Genomic DNA, 19,119 nt, shown 5'->3' with positions numbered 1-19,119 from the left:
TTCTTAACCCTTTTTTGTGTTTTGTGCAAAAACTAAAGAAGATAGAAACTGTTAGAAGAAAAAAGGATAAGCAATACAAGATCAACAAAAAAGAGATTTTTGTCATGATTTGTTTTCTAGTCCACAATGTTGGAGTGTGTCAATCGTTGGAAGATTCATTTCGATCTTAAGTGAGCGAAACAGGTTTTTAGAGCCTCTAATTTATATGTTCACTGAATTTTCTTTAGTATATTAACCTGTAAAAAGCTGAATATCCATTTCATCTGAACAAAAACTTAAGGTATGATGGGGTTTGGTTAAGACATGCTCCACTGTATTTCATTCAAATCTTTTTTGTAATATGAGAAGAGCTGCAGATTGCATTTGCATTGTGATATCCATAACAGACTATTAGAAAATTAAATCATTGGACTCAAGAGTAGCAAAACACCTTCCTAAATGGAGAAAAATGTTCCACCTGATGGGGTTGGTTTAGACAAAGTCACACTGTACTTCATTCAAATTATTTGTGTAATATGGGAAATGCTGTAGATTGCATGATATTACCCATGGAAAGAGCACATTATTGTGTTAATTAGAAAATTCAACTACTGGTATCATAGTAGCAATAAATAACACATCTACCGGTATAAAAAATAATTTTAATAATCCCAAAATAAAGAAATAATACATAAAAAGGATAAAAAACAACAAATATATTATTTATTATCACGACATATACATCAAGGTTAATAACAGCAATAACATATGAAAAACAACTGTTATAAAATTTGTAAAAAATATAAAAACATTGAATTGCTGACACCCCCCCCCCCCCCCCAAAAAAAAAGCCTCATTTATTCCAGTAACTCTTTTCACAACATACTTAGGATTGAAATTGATAGTAAGTATACTGGAATTTTCATGACATTTTTTGGTGAAAAGAGCCCCTGGCCTAGAATACCAAATGTTCAGAATCTGTATACCCTCACTGACCACATGATCACTATAAATGCCAGGTGGTAGATACAAAATTTATAACAAAACTGAATTAAATTCCTCAGAAACTGCTAATAATTATTAGAGTATAGTATACTATGAATAAAATATGTGGACTTTATGTCAATGAGACAGCAACCCAACTACACAAATTACCAAATGATTATTGGATATGTGATAATTACGTGACATCCAACATCTGTACTACATGTACTACCATAGGTTTAATGTGGTATGAATATCTTAAGGTCTTACCCAATTCTGGAGATGAAGATGCTCTGGCAAAATTTACTTAAGACAAAAAATTAATTATGACAACCCCAACAGTCGCAAGTTTTTAAAACTTAAATATTATGCATAAATATAAATGAACACCACTTTTTTACAATACCTAGCTATATACTCTGTAAATAATGACACATGATATAAATAATAATATAGACTTATGTTCATTGATTGTTGAGCAGATTCACTTCTACATATTACCATGGACAATCACAACCAAAATGTAGTTACTTAATACCATTTAGGATTCAGACATTTTGCTAAAACAATCATTTTTGTACTTTGACATCAAACCTTTCCCTTGTTTATACATAAAAATTTTACAGGGACATCTTTTAAGTTCAGTTATGTAATTATTACTGAAAAATTTCTGCTATCAAATTAATTAAGCTGACTGATATCAAAGGTTATCTTACTGATACTTGGATATTAAAGGCAGATATACAATGTTGTAAATTGTGCCTTTTATTGTAAAATGATGACATTTAAAGGGGCAAAAGAGGCAAAACAAAATTAAATCTTTAAAGTCTCCTTTTAACAGCTGCTTTCAATTTTATGAAATATATCATTAAATCTGTAAGTCTAGGTATACAGACTTTTTAAAAAATATATCAAAAATTATATGCAACCATGCTAATCACACAATCAATTTATATTGTTGCTGACCATATCAAGATTTGTTTGTGAAGTTTACAAAATGTTTCCATAATCTTTATTTATGACCTGATGAAGGATGTCAACTTCACAGAATTTTTACATCAACAGCTTCATCTCCAATGGTTAGGCTGCAGTATAAAGAGAATAACTATACATTATATCGGATATAAAATTAATTTGTACTCAGCAAGCCTAACATTTGTTCCTGTCACTTAGCCTGATACAAATAGTATCTTTAATCTCAAACAATGGGTATAATATGCTTATTTTGTATATAGTCTGATCAAAATAAGTAAAATAAAACTGCATTTTAGTTTAAACCTAAATCTTGTATGCTATTATTGTATATCATATAACATACTTTACAGGGCAACCATTTAGCACAACTAAAAGTCAATTATTATCAACTATGATACAATTTGAGTATATTGTCTTTTATATTTTTGTATTCCTCCTCAGGTAAGGCTGCTTCTCGTACAGTGTCAAAAATCAACTCTTCCGTCAGATCTTCATATAACTTCTCAACTGAAATGAAATATTAAACTAGAGGCTCTCAAGAGCCTGTGTCGCTCATCTGTATTTACTGATGCTTTGGAAATCATGTAAAATAAGGTTAAAATCATAATTAATAGTATTATATATTAGATATTAAAATGATATCTAAGATAATAACAAAAAACTGCAAAATTTTTGTAAAATTACTAACTCAGGGGCAGCAACCCAACAACGGGTTGTCGGATTCGTCTGAAAATTTCAGGGCAGATAAATCTAAATCTGATGAACATTTTTGCCACCTGTCAGATTTGCTCTAAATGCTTTAGTTTCAGAGATATAAACCAAAAACTGCATTTTACCCCTATGTTCTATTTTTAACCAAGTCAGCCATGATGGTTGGAAGGCGGGGTCATCGGACAATTTTTTTAAACTAGATACCCTAATAATGATTATGGCCAAGTATGGTTAAATTTGTCTCAGTAGTTTCAGAGAAGAAGATTTTTGGTCATGACAACTTATTTGTAGATCTTACTTTGCTGAACATTATTGCTGTTTATAGTTTATCTCTATCTATAATAATATTCAAGATAATAACCAAAAACTGCAAAATTTCCTTAAAATTACCAATGCAGGGGCAGCAACCCAACAACAGGTTGTCAGATTTGTATGAAAATTTCAGGGCAGATAGATCTTGACCTGATAATCAGTTTTACCCCATGTCAGATTTACTCTAAATGCTTTGGTTTCAGAGATATTAGCCAAAATCTACATTTTACCCCTATGTTCTATTTTTAGCTATGGTGGCCATCTTGGTTGGTTGGCGGGGTCATCGGACACATTTTTTAAACTAGATACCCTAATGATGTTTGTGGCCAAGTTTGGTTAAATTTGGCCCAGTGGTTTCAGAGGAGAAGATTTTTGTAAAAAGCTAATGACGACGGACGACGCCGCCGCCGACGGACGACGCCGCCGCCGACGGACGACGGACGCCAAGTGATGAGAAAAGCTCACTTGGCCCTTCGGGCCAGGTGAGCTAAAAATGAACAAGGTCCAACTTTCCTAAATATGATTATAATATAGATATTGAAAAAAACTTCATATTTTTATAATTAGCCATACATGTATGAAATTAAAAATTTAAATGTCAGCTTCATAATATTAAGTATATAACTTTTTTATGATAATATGCAGGCATGTTCATGATGAACATTGGATGGCAAACCATTCACTTTCTTGGAAAAATGGAATTATAACATAACATTTCTAAAGTATATCTTTAAAAAACATTCTAATGACTATTCCAAAAATATATATATGAGGTAGGAAGGCACTTTGTATGATAATTAATGGATATGAGGTTCAGAACAATTTTCATAATACAAATACACTTCCATCCCCCTCCCTTTACATTTTTTCCAGGAATATCCCAAATTGTTTAAAGCAACTTACATTCAAAGTAAATAATTACAAATTCTCAGTTTTGTATTAAAGCTTGCATATTTTAAAATCATATAACACTGACAAATAAACAAAGTAAAATCCAAGATGGAGACCTCATGTATGCTCATTTGAATGCTCTGTTGAAAGTGTCTATCTTCATCTAATCTACAGAATCAGAAAACGTAAATTACACCATTGTTAGAAGTACATTGTATTAACTATATTGCTGTCCTGTGTAGATCTTGGATGGTTAAAATAAAATAAAAATAGAAAAGTGATATTGACTAACCTTTGATTGGCAAATGTCCAGCAAGCTCTACTACAGCTACATTAAAGGCAGCTTCTTCTTTTACTCCTGAAATTACAGATATAAAGAAACTGCTTAAATATAATTCTTTATACTGTTTGAAAGTATAGCAGGTACTGATATGTGCTATTTATTAAAATGCAACTCCTATCAGCTGTAAATAAGTACCAGGTTCCCTATAATATATAATTCATGTTGAAATTTATTGTATACTTATTGTTAATTAATATGTTTGTATCTTAAATGTCAAATTGCAAATAAGGATAATTTCTCCTATTTGACCTTCAGAAGCAATTACCTGCTTCCCTCTACATGGTAGATGTTGCCAAGTGTTAATATCTTAAGCAAAATAAGTGATATAATGTACATTGATTGGCACAACAGTGCTTCTTTGAAAATCATGCTGAAAAAAAACCCAAATAATTCTAGCAGCTCAAAATGTTTATAGTAGCTCAAAGTAATTATTAAATGGAAAACAATTAGAGAACTTTTATAATGATCTTTTCTATGGACATTAGATGTGTAAATGCTAATACAACTGCATAACAAATATCATTGATTTACCATAAATAGTGATTTCCCTTAACTAGTCGAAACTTTATATAATAGCATATAACAAGATAACTAAAGCCAATATTCGAACTAAATCTTACCAATGAACTTTGCCCTTGGCCACACATATATTCTGATAGTATCTTCTTTGTTATTATCACCAAATGCTGTACCTCTTGTCATGAACACATTGTGTGCTACTTCATTACTTTGTAAATATTCTGTCATTTTTAAAACATCTCTGGAATAAAATCATCAATAAAATAAAGAATGAAAAAATCATGATTTCGCAAATAAAAGAACCAAATTTGAATTGTACATAATTTTATATCCTCTTAAACCATATAACTCCCTGTCCCATCTTTAAAACAAGAATGTGTCCATAGTACACGGATGCCCCACTCGCACTATCATTTTCTATGTTCAGTGGACTGTGAAATTGGGGTCAAAATTCTAATTTGGCATTAAAATTAGAAATATCATATCATCAGGGCTCCCACTACTTCAGAATCATAGGGAGAAGTGACTTCTCTTTTTGAAACTGATAGGGAGAAGTGGTGAGATTTGAAAGAGAAGTGCTCCTTCGCGCGCTGCGCTACAATGTTTTGATTTTACTATAGTATACAGGTTCATATATTAATAATGTTCTTTTTATATTGTTCAATTCATATCTGAGTATACAATTAAATTAACAGTTCAAATTCCAAGAGAAACTACCAACTAAATATCTAGCACTAAAAAGATTTTTTTTTATGTCAAAAAGGTAAAGAAGTTATAAAATATGAATTACAATTCAATTAAAAACTTGTTTATCATGTTTATAAAATTCAGTGTTTCTCATCAAAAGATATATACAAAGTTAAGCTGGGCCATAATATATTGATATTAGTGGTTAAGCAACTTTAATCAATATTTTGAAACAATCCATATAAATTATATGGAATTATATACATTAATCAATTACCGGTAGATCTAACCAAAAGTCTCTTAATGCGCGTAGAATGCGTAATTTTTCCTTTTGGGTTCAATATTCTTCAGTCAGCTGTTCCATTCATGCATCGACCGTAGTGATTATTGTAAAAATACGGATTTCCGTCATAGCTGGTCCGGTTCCGATCCGTAGTTAGATAACGGTTAATGGCGGACGAAGAAAATTTACAAAAATAAACGATGTTTGATAAGCTATTTGGAAAGAAATATGACGTTTTTAATGCAATAAATGGATCAAACATTTACTGGAGGCAACTTTTATCACTTTCAAATGAAGTAACAAACTTATTTTGCTGCCTAAAGTTAGATTGATGTACGCTTTCTGAGTAACAAGTACCGGAAGTGCATGCAGTGATAAAAAGTTGTCTTTTTATTAAATAACCTACAACACACGGTAAATTCAATGTTTAAACCTCGTTTCTTAAGAAAATGAATCGTTTATGTATGCATTTCTTTAATAATCAATAAAAAATTGATGTTTTATCAACTTGGTAAAAATTGAAAATGTCCGATGACGAAAGCGACTGAAAGCGAGTATCGTCAACAACAGGGCGACTTGTTTTCGCTTTTGAGGGTCGGGCAAAGCGAAGTGACGGACGGGAAAGCGACTTCTTTGCCCTAGTCGCCTGGTAGCGTGAGCCCTGATCATAGGGAACATGTATACTAAGTTTCAAGTTGATTGGACTTCAAATTCATCAAAAACTACCTTGACTAAAAACTTTAACCTGAAGCGGGACAGACTGATGAACGGACGGACAAAGGAACGAACGAACAAACGAACGAATGAACGGATGCAGAGACCAAAAAACATAATGCCTCTCTACTATCGTAGGTGGCATTCTTTTTCTATGCCAATCAGTTACTTTAAACTAACCTACCAAGAACTTAAAAAAACATATATATATATATAATATTCTACTGTGTTGTCAATAATTTTCTTGTATCAGTGTTGTGAAAGCTTTATACTTAAAAAAAAAATAAAACAATGAAGACGATTAAGATAATAACTCACATTGTTAGCTGGTCTACAGTAGAGCCCAACAATTGGAACACAAAACCTTTACAAGGAATGACATCTAATTCATACACGGGTCCCTTTAAATGTCGGACAGGCTAAAATAGAAAAAAACAGTTCTGCTATACATGCTAGAAACAAAGAGGCAATAATCTGCTAAAAGTACAGATGCATAATATAACAAAAAGAATTATACTTTAATATCAAATAGAGTCCTGTAAAAAGACTGCAGAAATATATATATACATAAATCAATTGTTTTGCATGCACACATATAAAAATTGCGGTTTTTATCCAATGCAATCATAGGTATGAACGTTGTTTTCAATTTAGACTTGTTCATAAATCAATAGTTATATATATCTGTAAAAATAATCACACAAGACTATACCAGATAATTCTGCTCAAGTTACAATGTTCTTTCAAGGGAGACAACTATTAAAAACAAACAATTTTTACAAATAAATACAAATACATTTGTTTTAAAAGATGTTAGTCAATATAAAGAAACCACTAATGAAAAAGAAAATGATACTACAGTGTAGTGAGTGTACTGTGGATTCACTTATATATGTGGATTGAGGATACTTGATTTTGCGATTTTGTCAAAGTCTGCATATATTTTTATAGAAAATTTGTAATTTGTTGAACATTTAAATTCATGGTTTCTATATACCCACTAACATTGGTATCAAACAAATAATAATGAATCCACAGTATATAAAGATTCCAACTTACACATTTTTCTGCAAATATTTCTTGCTCTAAGTAATATGCATGTACATGTTGATGATTAACTGAGGCAAAGGCACACAGACTGTTAAAACCAAGTCTAAATCCCCTGAAACAAAACAAAAGTATACATATATAACCTACTAAAATGATGTAAATTTTACTTATTTGTTCGAGGTCAAAATATTAAAACATATCCAACATTGTAAATGTTTTTTTTATGAATCTTAGCTAAGTAGAGAGTAACCAGGGAAAATCTCATCTTTTTTAAATTCCTTGACCTTCATGTCCATGGCATGCAAGGAGTACATTTTTTGTATCTAGTGCAGAGTGGTCCTGGGTAGTAACATGACCCATTGTGTACTATCATTGAAAGAAAATAGCCCTTGCTACAGCAGCCTATAGGTAAGGTGGCCATTTTGTTAAAAGATTACCAAAAATTCAACTCCCCTCTGAAACAATAATCCATGGAAATCATCGGGAGGCATAAAACAAAAAAATGGTACCTTACACATTAAGGGTAGAGCAGGGGAGGGAAGGAGGGGTGTCATCATGAATTCTTAAAAGATTAAGCATTCTTTCCTGGGTTCCTTAAAATTAATCAGTAATTCTCGGGTCCCGAAAAGTGTAAAAGGGTACTTCTGTCCCTCATCTCTATCAACAAAATCCTGATACATTAGTGTATCTCAAATAACAGTAAAATACTTACTTATGTTTACTTAGTAGCTGACAGTTAATGGCTAGTTTAAGGGCATATTCATCTAAAAGCTGAAATATTTAAAGAATAGCATTAATAAATAACATCATGAACATATGACTCAAACATTTTTTACAAGTAGGTAGCACAGCTAATGTTATTTTAGAGTTCATATTAAATTAAGAAAATATCTTACTCCTTTTCTTTTAAAAATGGTACAATCATTCAGCAGAAAAAGCACTTCAGACTCATGAAATTTATAAAGTGTTGTTTTCATTTTTTTTTACATCCTTCTGTACATAACAAATGTTGATTATTTCTAAGAAATTGCAGTTGCGATTTCCAACATTTGAGATTTTAATGTCTTACCACACAATGACATGGAAAATGAGGTTAATTATGTAATTTTCTAGTCAGATCAGTTAGTTTTTCCGTCATAAGACATTACCTTTGATTACCAAAGTTCCATCTGAACTATTTTGGTTTCATTGTAACATTTTTTAAAACAGCTTTTGATGAAATTTAATCAGAGCTGACAATTTGCATGAAGATTTGAAGAACATTTGTACAGTTTAGATTGTACCAATATTTGACCACAGTCAAAAATATATAATTTAAAACTTACTTGTGGTTTAGAAGCATCAATATCAGGACAGATCAGTATATGGCCATACTCTAATGGACTTACATTTACCATTACAATATTTCTTTTCTGAAATTAACGATGTACAATGTTTCATATGACGATTATGGTTTTTTAAAATTTGGTAGAGTTCATGTTGGTCGATCTTCATTTTTCTACATATCATTCTTAGTGGATTGTTTGTATGTTTTATCTTGTTTCTTTTGGCCCTTGTATTGTCTCTCCTGTTTTGAGTTGTGGTATTGGATTACCTCCTCAGTATCTTGTCCACCTTATTAGTGGCCATACTGTTGGTAGATATTCTATGAAGTTTTTCCTTTGTACCTTATTAGTGGCCATACTGTTGGTAGATATTCTATGAAGTTTTTCCTTTGTATCTTTTACTTTTACAATATAGTGTCCGGATTTTAGGACCTAAATGTAAACATACAACATCAAGTGCACACACAAGTCGAGCTACATGTATCAGGCACATAATTTAGGTTGTATAATTATGTCAGAGAAAGTAGGTTTTAAATTTCTGCAAAAACATGTTGTGATGACCAAACTGCATTGTTTTCATTTATTTTTTTTATAAGTCAGTTCAGGGAGCGATTTAAATTTTATATTGTGCAGTATTGGAACTTCAATTATTTGTGTATGTGTCCTAAATCACTGCCCTTACAAAAGAATTTAAATTTCTTTACAAAGCAAATATAAATTATAACTAAAAATTTCATATCAATCCCCATGTATTGTCAATACATGTTGTATATCAAAAAAAAAGACAGAGTTGACATAAATTAGACAGCATATCAACAAGAAACAGTTTTAAAATGAGCATAGATCATTTAAAGATACTTAATCATGAGCAAAAACTCATAACAATTTTGATGAATAAAATGGCATTTAAAAAACTTACTTCATTTTTTGAATCTGTATGTCCATTACACTGCTGTTGTCCATCATTTTCTGATTTCTCTAATCTAAATATAATCTCATCCTCCTTCACTTTTGTAAAATTAAATACTTTACTGTCAAATGGTTGATTCACTATGGTAATATTCTGTGGTGGTCTTCTTTCTGTAGCTCTCTTAACGTTTAGCTGAAAGATAAAGTTTGATAACAGTACAGAAAGTATTGTCTATGCAAAAATATATTGTGTCCCCTGCATACTTTCAAATTGCAAGGGCTGTTATTTTGTCAAGAGCATGTTATTCAAAACAAAAATTAAACTCTGTAATTTGCATTATATATGCATGTATAAAAACACCAGCTTGATGTCTAAAGGGAAATACAAAACAAGATGTAATGTTAGCTATTGCTAACTAATGATAACCATCGCTGTAAGTATTCTGTAAACATGAAGTTAATGAGAGATGGATGTGAAAAAACATACAGTATAGTATACTCATATAAAGCTGGATACCAAATTACATTTATTTAAAAATGTCAAACATGGCCGTTATGTGTAAGAATATGTAAATTTGCTTATTAATAAAACAAGAAGTTGATGAGCATAAATAAAGGTATGCAGAAGATTACACTGAATTCATAATTAACAGGCAGTTCAAATTAGAGAGAAAAAGTATCTTCTAATTTATAAGTTACTTTCTGTGTCAAAATATAGCTAAACAAAAAGTGTACCTTACAAAGATTCCAAATATGTAAAGCTTGTAGTAGATTCATATGAAATAAAGGAAATAATAAGCAACTTCCAGTTTACACACACAGTCACTTCCAGTGTTATATGATCATTTACTTAACCCTGATTCCAAAAATATATGGTTCTATATATATTTTTTTTTTAAATAAGGGAGATAATAAGCTACTTCCAGTTTATACATGTCTTGTTCAGTGTCATATAAAGGCTGAGTTTTTACTGATTGCAGGAATACAAGGTTGTTAGGTACTTTTCTGTGAAATAAGGAATATAATGAGCTACTTCCAGTTTACAGAACATCACTTCTGATGTCATAAGAGAGCTTACTTTACACTGGTTACGAAAATATATGATTGCTAGGCTCTTTTTTTTTTAAAGTGCAAAATAACAGGTTCCGGTACTTCTGGTTTGTACAGGGTAACTTTTGGGTAACCTTTTTCAAGGTCTCGCTCTCCTTTCAGTATGATGAAGACCCAATGGCTTTAACATGCCTCAGCTTGAAGTTATCATCAATAACAAGCAAACATCAAAATCTGAAACATGACCTTAACCTTTCACCTTGACCTCAATTATTTAGTTTTTGCCCCGGGATCTTAAATCAACAGACCAGAGGACTTTGACGATTACATTTGATAAGTTAATACGTAAAGTAAAATAACGAATGGACCATAACTCCTTTAAGATATCACAGTATCGCTTTTGACAAAATTGTCTGAAGCTTATGTATAACAAACAATGTAAAGAAATTAGTTTGTAAACGTCATTTTAGATACAAAAGTGTGTAATAACAAGAAAAACAGTGTTTGGGGAAATAGCTCTATTAATGAAAAGGCTTCGGTCCAAGGGGGTCAAAGTATTATATCTGTATGATATCATGTATCTTATATCTTTTTGATAGATATCTTGCAAAACAAAAATTATAGAAACAGTCTAAGTTTTACATCATACAAATAGAACTTGATAACCTATGGTTATATCCCTAGCTATGACAACAGCTGATTTTACCTGTGCAACATATTTCAATGACCCTGGTATAATCTTTGTTTCTACTTTGTCTAAATGATAACGGAAATGTCCATTCTTCATTTTATCATCCCAGCTCTTTCTCAGTTGGATGTCAAACTGAAACATAATGTATATAAATGAAGATTGAAGAAATCAAAAGGACTAGAACTGGTCACCTGCCATATATTTTTTTGCACTTTACATGTAAGTTCTCTCATACTTCAAGGATTTTTGCGAGTCTAAGAGTTCTGAAGAAAAACAATATCAATTTAACATTGGCCATGCATGGAATCACCTTAGTCAAATTACTTTAGATTGCTTCTATTTTGCATGTGAGGCCAACCTTGTAAATATATTTGTTTGCAATTTTCCGACTGTACCTTCAGACTGAAGGGTGGGTAGGTTACAAGGAAAAATATTTTATTTCATCAGCCAAAATTAAGTTTAAACAAGCAGTTAAACAAACCAAGTTTCTCATGAAGAAAAAAAAACCATTTAAAACAACAAACACTGAAAACCAATATGAAATGAACAGGCATTTTCAGATTAAAACTTTTTAATCAAAACTGAAACTATAACATAGTATCATTAACCAATATACATGTATATGACATAAAAATATGGTATTATTAAATACTGTAAATTCAGAAATTATTGCGTGCATTTATTATTGCGATTATCCAAGAATGGACAAACATGCGAGTTTAATTATTGCGTTATTTGCGATTTCGAAAAACTCTGTATAAAGGTCTATATGACAATAATCAGAATGCGAATTCTCATTATTGCGATACTCACCCAGTCTCATTATTCACATTAATAAAAACCTCGCAAAAATTTCTAAATTTACAGTACTTTAACACTTATAAACAAGGAATGACTAGTCTTGTTTTAAACAAATATATTCACACTGACATATATGCTTCTTGACTAGAATGCTTTCATGAGTAGAGTATTTTCATCAGCAAAATGTAGAAATTGAAGCTTTATAGACACCTGCCCAGGCTTCTTGTCGAGTGTTTTCAATAAAAAAAAATCAACCATTCAAATCTTCCTCAATTGAACAAAAAGGCAACTTAAAAACTATATTAGACTTCTGACTTATATACAATATGGAAATTTGCTTATCTAGCACATTAAAATTGGTACCTAGACATCTAGTTATTAAAACTGGAAAATTCTAACAAGACCAAGACCCATCGATGACAAAACAGTTCCTGATTTAATATGGACAGGTGCATTAAACAAGTGATGGTGGGGTTATAACATTAAGTTTTTATAGGAACCCATTGAACCATCCCCCTTAACATTGACCAACATCTATATTCCTTATTCTGGAGTTGTCTGGGACTGATCATTTAACTAAAAAGGGGGAAAAGAGGTGCTTTATGTTTTTTTCCTTAAAAGAAATAAAATATGGCCATGGGGGAAGGTTGAAAAAAAATAGATCCAGGATTTATATGTAATAAGGTTATATTTTGAAAGATATGTTGATGCCAGGCTTCATTTAAAACCAAAACAAGAGGCTCTCAAGAGCCTGAATCGCTCACCTGTAATTTTTTGCTTAAATCTTTCATCAATGATTATTTTTGCTTTTCAATATAAATTAATGAATGGATTAAAACTTCCATTGAAATGTTCTTTGTATCTGTCATATTTTCTTCAAAATCAAAGATATGCATTGTACCCCTATGTTTCATTTTAGCCATAGTGGCTATGTTTCTTGATGTACAAGAAAATAAATACAAAAATTTTACTAGATACTCTGAAACTCATTCAGCCCAAGTTTGGCTGAAATTGATTCAGCAGTTTCAAAGGAGAAGATTTTTTAAAGTAAGCAAACTAAATGAACAAATTGTGAAAAATTGATTTTAAAGGGCAATAACTCCTTAAAGGGACAATTGACAATTTTGGTCATACGAACTTATTTGTAGATCTTACTTTGCTGAACATTTTTGCTGTTTACAGTTTATCTTTATCATTAATAATATTCAAGACAATAACCAAAATCTGCAAAATTTCCTTTAAATTACCAATTAAGTGGCAGCAATCCAACAATAGGTTGTTAGATTCATCTGAAAATTTCAGGGCTGACAGAGCTTGGCCTAATAAACATTTTTACCTCTCATCAGATTAGCTCTAAATGCTTTGGTTTTTGAGATATAAGTCAAAAATTGCATTTTACCCCTACATTCTATTTTTAGCCATGGCGGCCATGTTTTTTTACGAAACAGAAAATAAAACACAAACTTTATTCTAGATACCCTTAGAATCATTCAATATAAGTTTGGTTGGAATTGGTTCAGTAGTTTCAGAGAAGATGATTTTTTAAAGATAGAAAACATTGATTAACAAATTGTGTAAAATTGTCCTTAAAAGGCAATAACTCCTTAAGGGGTCAATTGACAATTTTGATCATATGAACTTATTTGTAGATCTTACCTTGCTGAACATTTTTGCTGTTCACAGTTTATCTTTATCAATAATAATATTCAAGATAATAACCAAAAACTGCAAAATTTCCTTAAAATTACCAATTTAGTGGCAGCAACCCAACAATGGGTTATCAGATTCAACTGAACATTTCAGGGCTGATAGAACTTCACCTAATGAACACTTTAACCCCCAGTCAGATTGCTATAAATGCTTTGGTTTTTGAGATATAAGCCAAAAACTGCATTTTACCCCTATGTTCTATTTTTAGCCATGGTGGCCATGTTATTTGACGAAACAGTAAATAAAACACAAATTTTATTCTAGATACCCTAAGCATCATTCAGCTAAAGTTTGGTTGGAATTGGTTCAGTAGTTTCAGAAGAGAAGATGTTTGAAATAGTTTACACCAGACGGACTACGACAGACGACGGACACCAAGTGATGGCAAAAAATCTTAGACTTCGGGTGAAATCCATAGCCACCCTTCAAAGTAAATGGTCTGTACTGAAATGTTTTGACTGCATAAAAGAATTTGGCAGCATAGCTCCTTCATGTTTCAATTCAATTCACACAGGCCACACAGTTTGGGTATATTTAATATTGTAAGAGAGAGAATAATTGCAATGAGTTGGGCAGCCGCTTATCCTGATGGAGCATACTCATTGCAAGCGAAGATAGATTTAATATAGAGAGAGAATATTTATTTTTCATGCTAACCATTCATTTTCTCTACATCTTTGTGTAGTTTAGGTGGCTTCTTATTGATTTATAACAATTTGAAAATATGGCATACTTCAGGCTGCTGTCGAATTGTTTAACCATTGATATTGGTTCCCTAAAGACAGGCTCAAAACACTCTGTACCTGATTTGTTTGAGACAGAAACCGTTATTGTGTTGGTTTTATGAATATCCGCTGCATTATCGTCCATGATATCATCAAAGACATCATTCCATGTGCAACTCTGCCTGAATCTGTGTAAACGGTTTACTTTAAAACTTTTTTGTTTGTTATTTGTCTTAATATTGACAGTAGATGACAGAGTAAAGTTTTCCTCCTGGACTTCATGGATATCTGTAAACAATCTCTATATGCTCTATCACTGAATGGTCCAATCAACGTTTGATGGGAAGGTAAGAAAAACGGAACTTGAAACATGTAATAGGCCTACATTTTAAATCAATTCTGGCAATGACCCGACATTTCAGATTAAAATTTCTTTAAATTAAATGCAATAAAATTTTCCCAGTTGGGCGGATTTTCAAGGGTCGGTTGGTAAATTGTGAACAAACAATATTTGAATTTAAGCCTAATTCATTTGTTCCAGGTGACAGTACAAAAATACTTCTTAATTCTCATCTCAATTATGTTTGCCCATCTATTTATCATGTTTATCACTTAGTCACATTTTATTTTACAAACATTTTAATCAATACAAGAAGCAATAACTAAGACATAAAGTTAAAAAGAATGATGCCTTATCTATTTTTCAAATTTTGATCAGAAATCTAGGATTAATTTCATTATGACCTTGAGTATTTATTTTTAACAGCGATAAAGTTTTATGTAGAAAACAAATATAGACATCACAGAAGTAGACTAATAACAAAAACACTTTTGAAAGGTAAATTGCATTCTTGCTGGCATTGAGCTCGAGTGATTCACTGTGAAACCAATGGATGCTGGTGATTAAATTTGAATTTACATCCTGTCAAATATAACCTACATGTATGCAATACACAGCACCATAGTTCAAGGTGAACCAGCAACAATCAACAGCATTTATTGTTTAAATTCACCACAAAGAGTGACTTCCATCTAGATCATCTTTTGTGTATTGTCCTTCCTTAATTCAAACTAGAGGCTCTAAAGAGACTGTGTCGCTCACCTTGGTCTATGTGCATATTCAACAAAGGACACTCTCAAACATTATAGACGAGAATAGAATTCATGACAAAAACTCTGTTTTGTTGATCTTGTAATGCTGATCATTTAGTCTGTTTAATTTCCCTCTATCTTCCTTAGTTTTTGCTTAAAACACAAAAGAGGGTAAAAAAAATCCTCTTTTTAGGGCAATCACTCCTATAAAGAGTGACAGTCTACTAACTATGTCAGCAAAATTTGACTTGTTAGATCTTGACTTGCTGATTATTTTTGTGATTTAAAGTGTCTATTTATCTATTATAATTTTTATCATATATGGCAAAATGCAAAATAATGGTGAAAATCATCATTAATGGGCAATAACTCCAATAAGGAGTCGTCAGACAATTTCCTCCATAGTGTCTTAATTGTAGATCTTATCTTGCTGATCTTTTTTGCTTATTTAAGTTTCTATCTATCTATTATAATTTTTAAGATACATGTATAATACAAAAACGCTTAAAATTGGTAACAAGAGTGCACACGCTGAAATGTCTCGCCTTCTTTACTAATCATTGATATTATGTTGATAGTCCTAAATATAAAGCTTTATTACAACTGTCACATAAACTTAACATTAACCAAGTAAACTAAACATTGACCAATGAACCATGAAAATGAGGTCAAGGTCAGATGAACCATGCTAGGCAGGCATGTACAGCTAACAATTCTTCCATACAACAAATATAGTTGACCTATTGCTTATAGTTTAAGAAAAACAGACGAAAACACAAAAACTTAACACTGAGCAATGAACCTTGAAAATGAGGTCAAGGTCAAATAAAACCTGCGTGACTGACATATAGATCATAAAATATTTCCATACACCAAATATAGTTGAACTATTGCATATAGTATTAGAAAAAAAGACCAAAACTCAAAAACTTAACTTTGACCACTGAACCATGAAAATGAGGTCAAGGTAAGATGACACCTGCCAGCTAGACATGTACACCTTACAATCATTCCATACACCAAATATAGCTGACCTATTGCATGCAGTATTAGAAAAAAAGACCAAAACTCAAAAATTAACTTTGACCACTGAACCATGAAAATGAGGTCAAGGTCAGATGACACCTGCCAGCTAGACATGTACACCTTACAATCATTCCATACACCAAATATAGTAGACCTATTGCATACAGTATAAGAAAAACAGACCAAAACACAAAAACTTAACTATAACCACTGAACCATGAAAATGAGGTCAAGGTCAGATGACACCTGCCAGTTGGACATGTACACCTTACAGTCCTTCCATACACAGAATATACTAGACCTATTGCTTATAGTATCTGAGATATGGACTTGACCACGAAAACTTAACCTTGTTCACTGATCCATGAAATGAGGTCGAGGTCAAGTGAAAACTGTCTGACGGGCATGAGGACCTTGCAAGGTACGCACATACCAAATATAGTTATCCTATTACTTATAATAAGAGAGAATTTAACATTACAAAAAATCTGAACTTTTTTTTCAAGTAGTCACTGAACCATGAAAATGAGGTCAAGGACATTGGACATGTGACTGACGGAAACTTCGTAACATGAGGCATCCATATACAAAGTATGAAGCATCCAGGTCTTCCATCTTCTAAAATATAAAGCTTTTAAGAAGTTAGCTAACGCCGCCTCCGCCGCCGCCGTAGCCGCTGCCGCCGCCGGATCGCTATCCCTATGTCGAGCTTTCTGCGACAAAAGTCGCAGGCTCGACAAAAATCGTCATCAAAGGGTAATAACTCTAATAAGGAGTTGACTGACGATTTCGACCATGCAGACTTATTTGTAGAACTTGTCTTGCTGATCATTAGTTTCTCTCTATCTATTATAGTTTTCAAGATAATAGGCAAAAATGGAAAAAAAAAGGTAAAATTTTTCATTTAAGGGCAATAACTCCTGTAAGAAGTCGTCTGATAGTTTTAACATATATGGACAATTGGTAGAGCTCAACATTTTGAACACTTCTGCATTGTCAGATTTTCTCTATTTATAACGGTTTTCAAAATAGTAGACAAAACTTGCATTTTACCCCTATGTTCTATTTTTAGCCATGGTGGCCATGTTGGTTGGCAGGGGGGTCATCCGACACATTTTTTGAACCAGATACCCAAATAATGATTGTGGCCAAGTTTGGTTAAATTTGGCCCAGTAGTTTCAGAAAAGATTTTTGTAAAAGTTAATGGACATCGACAGACGCCAAGTGATGAGAAAAAGGTCAGATAATTCCTGAACATTTGTATCTATACCTACTTCACTAAGTTGATAATCTTTATCCAGTTGACAATTCTTTAAAAGATCATTTTCAGAATACACAAAGCAGTCACTAGCATCCTGAAAATAAATGACAACATGACAAATCAAAATATTGTTCAGTTTCTATTTATTAATCAACCAGTTCCTAAATATGACACATGCACAATTATCAACATTTTTTTAGATTTTTGTCTGTTTTATTTGTAATAGGACAATCCCCAACTCAACACAATGAGTGTGCTAGGACACAGGATAGTCTGTTTATATTATGGTGGAGGAAACCCAAGTAGTAGGAGAGAACCACCAGGCTGCTCAGCGGGAACAGACAAACCAAAGAGATATCAGCAGATTGATTTCTAGGTCAAAGTATAGGGGGCAACTTCAACCAACTAAGGCCCCCAATGTAACCATTCTAGTTAAAACTCCAGACTGGTTACCTGAGATGGGTGTGTGTGTGGGGGTGTGTGTGAAAATCACCCTTCTGATATACTGAAATTTCAACACCCCCCCCCCCCCCCCCGAGTCAGAATCGAACTCCTGACCTTCAGCACTATAACCATCGGTCTTATCCACTATACCACGAACCCACGAAATCAGGACTCAGAATCCCAAAAGTTGGGGGCAAAACGACAAATTATACCGTTTGTTAGATGGTCCGTAATTTACTAATAGCCTGGATCTATATTTAACGGCGAGTAGCCTCTGTGTCACTTGGCATATTTGGAAGACAAATGATCAATTCATACCTGCACTGTCTGCAACATTGTAAATGTATTTCCACGTTGCACTGTGTGTTTATTTTGGTAACGACATCAGAACTTTACTTTCTAAATTAAGATAAATTCATATGGTATAAAACGTTTTCATGAAATACAAAGCATCTGTATAATAAAATAACAATACCGGATATATTAGGTCCTTTCCGGATTATTACTAATCTGATTAGGCCATAAAATATCATATTCAGTTCTTATGACGACTTGTATGGACTTGAAAAGCTTAAGTCCGTAATACCACTTCAATAACTATATTTTCATCCTTGTTGATACAATGCAATACAGTATG

The 19,119-nt window shown here is 32.2% G+C and overlaps 1 protein-coding gene across 2 annotated transcripts; it reads right to left on the bottom strand.

Moving 5' to 3' along the window:
* Positions 1-629: 629 nt before the first annotated feature.
* Positions 630-18,878, bottom strand: LOC127738667 (GDP-D-glucose phosphorylase 1-like). Of its 2 annotated transcripts, none has more exons than XM_052249996.1 (11): positions 18,801-18,878; positions 18,052-18,132; positions 11,439-11,555; positions 9,693-9,875; positions 8,774-8,860; positions 8,161-8,219; positions 7,458-7,560; positions 6,717-6,817; positions 4,813-4,955; positions 4,145-4,207; positions 630-2,445 (listed from the first exon to the last, which is right to left on the bottom strand). In XM_052249996.1, the coding sequence occupies exons 1-11, from the start codon at positions 18,816-18,818 to the stop codon at positions 2,324-2,326; spliced, it is 1,077 nt and encodes a 358-aa protein (XP_052105956.1). In that variant the 5' UTR covers positions 18,819-18,878; the 3' UTR covers positions 630-2,323. The 2 variants fall into 2 exon arrangements, with proteins under 2 accessions (XP_052105956.1, XP_052105955.1); XM_052249995.1 differs by having other exon boundaries at positions 4,145-4,210; positions 4,816-4,955.
* Positions 18,879-19,119: the final 241 nt, after the last annotated feature.

Source organism: Mytilus californianus, unplaced genomic scaffold, assembly GCF_021869535.1.
Source record: "Mytilus californianus isolate M0D057914Y unplaced genomic scaffold, xbMytCali1.0.p SCAF_4, whole genome shotgun sequence".
NCBI lineage: Eukaryota > Metazoa > Mollusca > Bivalvia > Mytilida > Mytilidae > Mytilus > Mytilus californianus.
The sequence above is the reverse complement of the archived record's forward strand: the minus strand, read 5'-3'. Positions and strand labels throughout refer to the sequence as shown.

Coding starts and splice junctions, on each gene's coding strand:
- LOC127738667 (XM_052249996.1), bottom strand. Junction 6,818..7,457: donor AAATATTTGCAGAAAAATGT/GTAAGTTGGAAT, acceptor TTTCTATTTTAG/CCTGTCCGACATTTAAAGGG. Junction 4,208..4,812: donor AAGGGCAAAGTTCATTGGTA/AGATTTAGTTCG, acceptor TAATTTCAGGAG/TAAAAGAAGAAGCTGCCTTT.